The sequence below is a fragment of the Galeopterus variegatus genome, unplaced genomic scaffold (assembly GCF_000696425.1).
Source record: "Galeopterus variegatus unplaced genomic scaffold, G_variegatus-3.0.2 Scaffold2678, whole genome shotgun sequence".
In the NCBI taxonomy this organism is placed as follows: domain Eukaryota; kingdom Metazoa; phylum Chordata; class Mammalia; order Dermoptera; family Cynocephalidae; genus Galeopterus; species Galeopterus variegatus.
The window spans coordinates 189804-200239 of NW_007728789.1; the positions used below are offsets into that span (position 1 = coordinate 189804).

The window sequence follows — 10436 nt, forward strand, 5'->3', positions numbered from 1 at the left end:
TCCCTATATGGGATCCAAACCCGGGGCCTTGGTGTTATCAGCACCACACTCTCCCGAGTGAGCCACGGGCCGGTCCTTGATTTCAAGTTTTGTACATAAGTTCTCAGAAGTAGTTGGTCCAAACATTTTATATTTGTTTTATCTAAAATGTTTCTGCCTCTATTTATTTAGATTCTATAATACTATAATTAAAGAAATATTTTTTAAAAATTTATGGTTCTTTAAAATGGCATTAATAGTAATTTCAAAAGGAGAATAATTTTATTCTTACATGTTTTACAGTTGTCTACACTTCGGTACAGTCAGTTATATTATAGTTTTTTAGGTATGGTTACACAGCATCATAATATACAGGTTTTGTCTGTATAATATTTCACACTTACCTGTTTCTTTGTTGTTGAACATTTAGGTCATTTCTTTCTTTTTAAATTCTTTTATAGGTAACACTATGCTTAACACAATTCTGTAAATAGGATATAATTTCTTTTGAATTTTATCTCTTGGATAAATTCCCAAGAATTACATTACTGAATTAAAGGAGTCTGAATTTTCACTAAGCAGAGGTTTTATTGCCTAGGACTGTTATCTCTTTGATGATACAGAATTACGGAATTATCTATAATTATTATTAAATACAGAATTATCTCTTTGATGACAGAGACTATCATCTCTTTGTGACACCACATACTTCTTTTTTTTTTTTGGTCCTTTTTGAGACCAGCCGCACCGTACTCAGCCAGTGAGCGCACCGGTCATCCCTATATAGGATCCGAACCTGCGGCGGGAGCACTGCTGCGCTCCCAGCACTGCACTCTCCCGAGTGCGCCACGGGCTCAGCCCGACACACATACTTCTGATTTGTGGTTTATAAGGAAAAACTGCTTTCTGGTAGGTAGTTTGGGGAGTGTAGAAGTAAAAGCAAGTCGAGTTATATGTTCTGATCTCACCTTACTTTTGGTTTATAGTTTGCAACAGGTTGAGTTCTTAATTGTATTTACTCTTTTCCCAACAGCTGATTAATAAATACAGTACATAGTTGTCTATTAAATCCTCATTGTTGCCATTCCTCTATATCTTTTCTTTAATTTTTGCAAAAATATATTGTGTTTTTTTAGGTTACCAAATGAAGTATAAAGATTATGACAATTTATTGTGACATCTCTGATTTTTAAAAATTATTTGTATATGCTTGTCTTAACACCCCCCCCATATGCAAACACATGCATACATACACCCACTAGTGAGATACGAAACACTAGGTAATGAATGCAATATCTAGTTATCAACAAAGTTATTTAAGTACCCTTAACTTTTTCTTTAGTGAATTTCATGATTGTGTCTGCTCTCTGGACAGATAGCACTAGTTGTCCCTCACTATTCTAGGATTCACTCCCTGACTGCTGCTGTAAATCCAATGCAACACGTGGGGTAGCCGTGGACAGCCCTGACAATCTGTTCCCTTTCATCTCTCACTCCACCTGGTGCCTGTCCCCAAGGCACCCACTTTCCTATCAGCTGCGCTGCTGTGTTTCTCTAGTGAAGCCATTAACTCTGATTCCATATGACTTGCCTAATAGTTTCAGCCTTCCCACTCCTTTCTGGTGTCTAATTTATTTATTTCTTTAACCAAAACATAGAGTACTGCCTGACACCTAGTAAGCACTGTTTTAAGTTCTTTATTGATATTAGCTTATTTACTATAAAATGGAGTAGGTACTGTTATTATCCTCATTTTACAGAGGAGGATATTGAGGCACGGAGTGTTTAACATACTTGCCCAAGCTCACACAGTCAGTTAGTGCTAGAGCTTAGATTTGAACCCAGGCTATCCTATAGCATAGCTCAAGTCTGTGTTTTTGCTGCTGCACTATGCTGCCTTAGCCTTGTATATCCACAGAAATGAGGTAGTTGTGTCATTTAATTTCTGGTACTTAATCCCTTGCCTACCCTGGGGGACTTGTGCCAATTTTTCTGCTCCTTCCTGCTCCTAAATTAGGAAACACACAGGGTAAAAAAAAATGAACATTACCTTTTTTCCTTTCCTCCCCAGCCAATGAAATAGACCGCTTGTTCAGAGAGGGAGTGACTTAGCTTTATTCTCTTAGAAGGCTTTGTGAAATATACCCTCCTTTCCACAGTCCTGATACAGCCCTTACCCTTATTCCCCTATCCCTCTGGTGTGAGTAGTTGAGAGTTTTTGTGGTCATAAGATATTTTGTGTGTGCTGTAATTGTTGGATGTATTGGAATAAAAAAGAGTTAGGAACCAGTAAACTACAAATTATTTTGTTGTAAGTTGTAAAACTTTTAGCTTTCAGAATTGAGAATGCCAACTGCATATATTTTTCCTATCACTTTAATCACTCTATATTCATTAGAAAAAAAATACAATGGAAAATTTCATTTTAGCAGTGAAAATGCCTAACATGGTCAAATTTTTGTTCACCGATCTTTTACTGAATGGATAAAGCCAGTGTTTACACTGAATATGATAAATGTTTTGCTTTCTTTGATCAAATTTACAAAGAGCTATTATAAGAAAAATTCTCCCATAAAAATTTCAATATGTTGTTAAAGTGGATTTGGGTTGTTTCTTATTTATATCACATGTAAGTCTGTTGCTTAATCTTTGTCATGTAAATTATAAATGTCTTTTCTAAATATTGCTTGTTTTAAACAGTCTTAAAAATGTATTTGGCTGAGTAATTGCCTGTCACAATATAATCTACAAAGTTGAAGTATTTTTTCAACTTTAAATGCATGACTGTCTCCCACACCCATGGAATGTAATTGGAGAATAATGGAAAGTAAATGTCATCTGTGCATTTAGTTTATTAACTGTTGCTTGATTATGATTGTACAACTGCTCTGTACAATGTAACAATCAATGTAGTATAGTAACAATACATTTTGGTGGCATTATCAATGTTGGTATAATAAACTCACCATTATATTAACTAAAGTTGTGCAAACAGATTTGCTCTCATGTGTGTGTTCAGATAACTGCATAAAAATGACTATGTTTGGTCACAGTGAAACCTAAAGCACCTTAAGTCAGAAAAATGAAACCATTAAAAAAGAAATAAGGAACTGGAATCAAGTAACCTTTGGTGTGGGACTCCTAGAAAGCCAAGGAGATTGCTTGCCTTTGAATATATTTTATTATTTCATTTATTCTCAGTATTTCCTGATAAATTGTGATTTTACTGAGACCTGACTGAGAAGTAGAATGTTTTCCCACGGCATTTGTGTTACATTTTAAGTTCTTCCTTATATGTTTGCATATGAGAGAATTAAGAATTTGGGAAATAATTGTCATACTCTCTAATCAGTCATTTCAAGGATACTTTGACTCCCAATTACCAGAAATAAGTTGTGTTTGAGATGACAAGTTTAGAGTGTTATTTACTTTCTTTCCTTCTATATCTTTTCCTTCTTTAGTTGTTGCTCAGTAATGTCTCCAAAAGTGACCTCGAGAAGAATTTCTGTTTTTGTAGCAATTATCAGAGGCCCTGATCATTTTATTTTTCTTCATAAATGTTATGGTTGGGGAGTATAACTGAAAATGGGATGGGTAATCTTGTTAGGGTTTAGAGTTCTCTTTAAGCTTTGGCTAAATTTCATGTGTGTGCATAATGTCATGAGACCTTCTGAAAGTGTAATACAGAAGTTTTCAAATTAGTTCTAGAAATGTCAACTATTTATATAGCATTTTATAGTTTTAAAAGTATGTTTACTATATTATCTCATTATTTTCAAAAATAATCCCCTGAAATAGGCAGATTACATATTCTCATTTTAGAGAGCAGGAGCTAGGGCTTAAAGAATTCAGGCAATGTGTTTGTAAGTAGTAGAGTTGGTATTAGAAATCCGTACATTTCTTTTTTCTTTCTTTCTTTTTTTTTTTTAGGAGTTTTAAACTTTTTTTGATTTTTAAATTTTTATTGAATCAAAATTGATTACACGTATTTTTGGGGTTCAGCATTGAGATATGTTGACCAAATCAATATTACCAGCATATATATTGTTACAAATCATACTTATTCTTTATGCCCCTTATCCAATTCCTCCCCATCCCCTGCACCCTCCTCGCTTCCCCCTCCCCCCTCTAATTACCCTAGATTTCTTTTCTCCTTCTGAAAGAATAATGGTTACTCTGTTGATTTGTTGCCTGGGTGATCCCTCCAATGCTGAGTGGTGTGATCAGGTCCCCCAATATTATCGTAGAGCAGGTACTTCTTCTGTCACTCTGGAATGGGCTTTGTGGAGAGAGACATCCTCTTCTTTTCATTATCTCTGCTGGTGACTCTCCTTGTGTCAGTGCACTCCAGTGGCTGGCTGACCATCTGCTTGGTGGTTGTGGCATCTAGCTGCTTTCATGGCAGCCATGGTTATTGGGGTGGCTGTGGTGGGCCACCCACATGAAGGTGATGTTTTTGGCATGCTCCTTTGTGCTGGCGGTGTGCCTGGTTGTGGGGAGGGTTTGAGGTCCCCGACTGCATACCTCAGTTTCCCAGGTGGGCCCTGAGGCACTGGCCCAGTGTGCCTTGTTGTGGAGGAGGGTCTGGTCCCCGGCTGCCTACCTTGGGTCCTGGGCGGGCCCCGAGGCACTGGCAGTGTGCCAGGTTGTGGGAGGAGGGTCCGGTCCCTGGCTCCATCCCTTGGGTCCCCAGGTGGGCCCCTAGGTGCTGGCGTGGTGTGCCTGGTTGAGGGAGGGGGTCCGGTCCCCGGCTCCATACCTTGGGCCCCAGGCAGGTCCCAAGGTGCTAGCATGGGAAATCAGGACATTTCTTAAACCAGTGCTCTTCCTATTAGGTTTCAAGTGCTTATAAAATTTGGTGATGCCTCTTTTGGCTGGGTTGATGGGGAATCTGATGTTTTTTTGAAAGAATAGAGGAAGAACTGTTTGTGTGAAACCCCTTCTTGCAGTCCTTAAAGATGAATCTAAGTTTGGTACATCCATTAAGGCTGGATTTATAGTGGGTAAGGTTCTTAGAGGCTGAACCTATAGTAGGGAAGGCTCTTAAAGGTTCTTACAGCTGTTCATCCCTGGGAGTTGGGCAGAAACCAACCATCTCTCTCTGTACTCAGATTAAGGATAACTTGGGGTGTTTGGGCTTTATGCTTTCAGAACTATTAAATTATGTGTCTATAAGGACAGCCAATGTACATTTAACAAGGTGGTCCAGTTGGGAGGAGATAATAGCAAATCCACTGATAACACTGGTGCTGTCTCCAATGGGAAGGAAAGTTCCTACTCTCTATGGAAATAGAGATTCTTCTTGTCATGTCTTGGACAACTACACACAGAGTCAATTCAGTTTCCAGTAGGAACCTGTAGGTGATTATTCATATCTACTGACATGCCCACAGTTACATGAATACTTTCTGTGCCCCAGTTTTCTGTCTGCCTTCCTCATTAAGATGTTGTAAGATTAGGTATGTGGTGTTTGTTGGCAGGATGAACCCTTGGTATATTTTGTGTCTAATGGCATGTTAATATCTTACTAATATAGGATTGACTCAGTTAGCGATGGCACCCTCATCTTCACTTTGGAGTTTACTAATTGGAAGAGACTTCCACCAGCTGTCGAAAAGATGCTTTCTGCTCGTGCCTCAAACTCCTCTTGGGTTCTACAGCAACGTATTGGTAAGAAAGAATAATTTTTAAACACACTTCACTACTTTTCCTTCTCTTGCTATGTTGTAATTTTAAGTGAAAAGATTTGTTGGAGAACACATATTAAGTTAGACATAATTTGCATTTTCTTACATGGGAAAAGGATGGGATAGTAGGGGAGTTTTTTTCCCAATAAAAATCATATCTGTTTTTTTTTTTTTAGCCTAAGGAGCATATAAAGAAAAGCATATGTTTGCTGATATATTTATTTAATGATATTCTTTTATTTTTCATAAGGATTATGTAAACAAAAGTGGGTCCTAAAAATCTGCTTATTAAATATTTAGTTTGTGGTTGGAAAAATGTTAAACTTAATTTTTCTCTTTGGAGTATGTGGATTTATATTCTGTCTGTAATATTTTATCATCTCTATAAGGAAATGTTACTGTCCTTTATTTATACTTGTTCTTACTGAATATATTGGTGTATATTGGTATGATATAACTATGAAGGTGAGCTGGGTGGATATTTTAAATGACTGTTCTAAAACAAATTTTCAGTTTACTCTCACTTATTAAAATAATTTTAAGGTAGTTAAAAAAATTAAAGAACACAGTGGGGAGAGATTTTGCACAAGGAAACTGGTTTAAACTAAACATAATATGCAAAGTATTTCTATTTACTTATTCAGATTTATTTTACTTTGACTGTATTTTGTTAACCAGATTATATATCTTAAGTTAGGCAAATTATTTCTTCACTGCTATTTTTACATGAAATGTAACACTTCATGAAACATTTTGAATAGGTTTTTAATAAATGAACTTGTGCATATGTAGAAATGTCTTCTAATCTCTTGCAAAATTACATTTAAGTAAATTTTTCAGTCAAAAACAGACATTCAGAAAAATATGCTCTTGAACTGAGGTGTATTTAGACTGTTACAGAGGTTTCTGTTGAAGAAAAAAGTAATGTTTGGATGCTCAGAGCCTTCTAGTACAGAATTTCTTTGATGATAATGTTGGATGATTCACCTGCATGTAATTTTTAATGTTGAGAACTGCATCTGCTTTTACTAATTGTGTATCTGCAGCAGTAGAGAACAAATATCTATTCAGAACAGATAGAATATGGGGCAGTGGATTTGGGAACAGAGTCAAAAGAGGGAGCATACGCCAAATGGAAAAATTATTGCAACACGTCAATTAGCAAAGATATGTGAGAGTTTACTCTGAAGACCTAAACATATGGCAGGTTTGTCCAGATGAAGGTAAAAATTATGCGTGAGTACATTACTCTGCAGTAGAGTAAATCCATCAAGGGCTTCTTGTTTTTTTTGTTTTTTTTTTTCCTTTTTGTCTTTTTTACTGACCGGTAACAGGATCGCAACCCTCGGTGTCACGCCCGTACCGGGGACCGGCAGTGGAATCGCAACCCTCGGTGTTGCGCCCGCACCGCGCTCAGCCAGTGATCAGGAACCGGTCTCCACATGGGATCTGAACCCTCGGCGGGAGCACCACCGCGCTCCCAAGCGGCGCACTCTCCAGTGCACCACCGGGCCGGCCCAAGGGCTTCTTGTTTAATTAGGCACTAGGTAGAGCTTGTGTACTGTAATAATCATCATCTCTTAAGAGGATTTTATGTTGGCTGAAGATTTGCAAAAGCCTTTCTCAGAGGTATTAATGTAGCTAATGATTTTCTGGTCTATTTCTCTAGCTAAGACCTCTTTTCCTGGTTCTATTTCCATATATCCAACTGTCTTTTGGACATCTCCACTTGGTATCCCTCATTGTGACATATCCAAAGTTGAACTTGGTGGTCATTTTTCCTGCAAATTCTTCTGTTTCTTCAGCCTGTTTCCAGGTTTAGGAGGTGAGGTGGTTTGGGAGTTTATTAACCAAGAGAGTAAGTTAACCCTGGCAGCTGTTTGCTATTTGTTTCATCCACAGCAGTGGTGTTCAACAGGGGTGATTTTGCCCCCCAGTGGACATTTGGCAATGGTTGCAAACATTTTCTGGTTATCACAACTGGTAGGGATGCTATTGCCATATAGGGGGTAGAGGCCAGGGATGCTGCTAAACATCTACAATGCACAGCATAGCCTCCCACAACAAAGAATTATCTGGGTGCAAATGCCAATAGTGCTGATGTTGAGAAATCCTGATCCACAGTGACTCACTCTTGTGTTGTCCAGAAGACTTTTTAACCCTATGCTGGGAAGGCTTTTTAATCATCTTCTTATTGCAAACTACTTAGGAAAAGCTTGTGTTCTTTCTCCTGCTTATATTGGTTTCTCAGTGTATTCGTGTTAGTAGGAGCCATTATGATTCTGGAATTTTAGCGAGACTGTGAGGAAAATATCTGTCCATCTACTCAGTTGTCTGAGTTTCAGATGGGATTATGATTCTCTTCCTTTTTCTTTCTTTTTTTTTTTTAAGATGTAAATTTTAATTTTATTTTTGAATTTCATAAGAACATGTCTGAATTCAGTTGGAATAGTTTCCTTTAGTGTCTGTTTTTTATTTTGTTTTAATTTATTTTTTATTAATAACTAAGTATTTATTTATTTTAATGTGCCAACCATGTCTTTTATTTTCTGCATTTTTTAAAAAATTGAAGCCTAATTGATTATACATATTTTGGGGGTACAGTGTTGACTATCAGTATTTGTGTACAATATGTGATGATCAAATCAATATTAACATGTTTCTTATTACAAATCATAATTATTCTTTGTGTCCCTTACCCAATCTCTTCATTTCTATAGTTCAAGGCTCTCTTGGTGCACCCTTTTCCTCTTCAATTTTCAGGACACTTAATTTCTATATGTTGGTCATCTGGACTCCCTTCTTTTCCTGGATTTTGAGTTGCAGGATCTCTAGTAAGCAGAAGCATGGCCATAGTTTTAACAACAATGGGAGTGAGCCCAGGACAACTCTTTGATTACCTCTCTACACATATGACAGTCTTGCTTTTACCCTGCTTTCTGTAATAGCTCGTGATGATATTTATAACTGCTGCCTTGTCAATATATTTCTTTAAAATTTTTTGAACAAACGCCTCTTTTATGTCTGCCATTGTTAGTAAGTCTGTAGATAATTCTCAGCTCCTGAGCTCCACTGCGTGTGCCAATATCTATTCCTGGGGAAAGATTTTTTCCATTTTTTTCTAAGCTCTTTTCAGATCCTGGTGATGCCATGTACTTGGTCAAAATTCTTTTTTTCTCACCTTTTTCCTCCCTAAGAAAGTAGCAACTTGCTGTGGTAGTTTATAAATGAAATTGACAACCCTTCCCTTGCTGCTCATCTTTTAATCATTGAGTCAGATATGTCTTCAAAAAAATTTTTGCATCAGAAAGGAAATATATATCAAGTAAAATTTACTGAGTAGTCACACTTTTAGTAACAGTCTTTTTAATCATGTGCCTTATACATACCTCTTAGAAACATCAGCTCAACCACATAGCAGTAGAATTCTTAATAAAAAAATTTACCAACTCCTGATCACCTGACCAAGATCAAGTCTAAGTAATTAAATTGTTATGGATAAAAGCATTTGGCTTTAGTTCATCCTGAACCTTTAATGATCAAATATGTATAATTCTATCCAGAGTGTTAAGTGGAACTGGGTCCTACAAAGGATCCTGAAAGGGCCCCAGGAAACTCTCTTGGTCTTTTTATGCCAATATTTCTCTACTTTGTTTGAAAAAGGATTTAAAACAGTTTATATGTATATATTATCACAGGGCAGTAAAACAGAAGTTAAAAGTGGAAGGAAAAGAAAATGAAAAGTAAAGTGGAGAAGGATATCAAGTGGAGTCAGGGAAAGCATAGTCTTGGTAGTTTTATACCTGTCCATGGATAGGCTGTAAGTTTGGCTCTGAGCCTTGTAGTCATTGACACTAGATGATAGAGTTCATAAGATAAAACAAACCTGTTTCTCACATGTACAAATATTCTTGAATGCTATTACAGCTTCCTAGACAATATCTTGGTAGTTGTGGTTTCTTGGGACTTTCTTTTACTGGTCTTCAGTGTGGACTGTTGCTGTCATCCTAAGGTACAATTTGGTAAAAGCAGTTCTTAAGTACTCAGTACAGACTGGTTTGGGTACTCGGGTCGCTGTTGCTCTGACTTGACCAAGGGCTAGATTTTGAATGTCTGGAGAATGAATGGGCTCTGTGCTCTTTGAGCGGTTTTCTCTAAATATTGTATCTCTCAACTCAATTTTTAGTAGTAGTAGGCAGCAAAGAGCTCAAAATTATACTACCTAAGAAGTATCAGAGAGCAGCTATTTTGTGTTACATGTTGAGTGGAGAACATATTTTTAAGAGACAGTTGATCTTAAAAGTGGAAGCAAAAGAAAAATGAAAAATAAAGGTTGATCTGTGATAGGGTAAGTATTCTGTTGTGAAATCCAAGGAACATTATGAGGACTTCTTCCTAAATATGGTGAGCTGAGCAAGAATCCAAGTTTTTTTTTTTTTTTTTTTCCTTTTTTACTGACCGGTAACAGGATCACAACCCTCGGTGTTGCGCCCGCACTGCGCTCAGCCAGTGAGCGGGAACCGGTCTCCACATGGGATCCGAACCCGCAGCGAGAGCGCCGCCACGCTCCCAAGCGGCGCACTCTCCAGTGCGCCACCGGGCCGGCCCAAGAATCCAAGTATTTTAAGCCAAAGTTTCTTTTGAAATTTTGAGCAATGCTCCTTGTTTTGAACAATGCTCGTTTCTTATGTACCCTTCAAGATAAACCATTTGTGGTAAGTACACCAAGGTAACTACATGTAGTAACTAATTTTATGATATTGGTAGTTA

At 37.4% G+C, this 10436-nt stretch overlaps 1 protein-coding gene across 3 annotated transcripts in view; it reads left to right on the forward strand.

The window, feature by feature from the left end:
- Window positions 1–10436, forward strand: part of ASB3 (ankyrin repeat and SOCS box containing 3) — a 160138-nt gene that overhangs the window by 98172 nt on the left and 51530 nt on the right. For all 3 annotated transcript variants that reach the window (XM_008582605.1, XM_008582603.1, XM_008582604.1), the window contains one exon: window positions 5516–5649. In XM_008582605.1, coding sequence (XP_008580827.1) covers window positions 5516–5649 — 134 coding nt within the window. The remainder of the gene's footprint in view (window positions 1–5515; window positions 5650–10436) is intronic.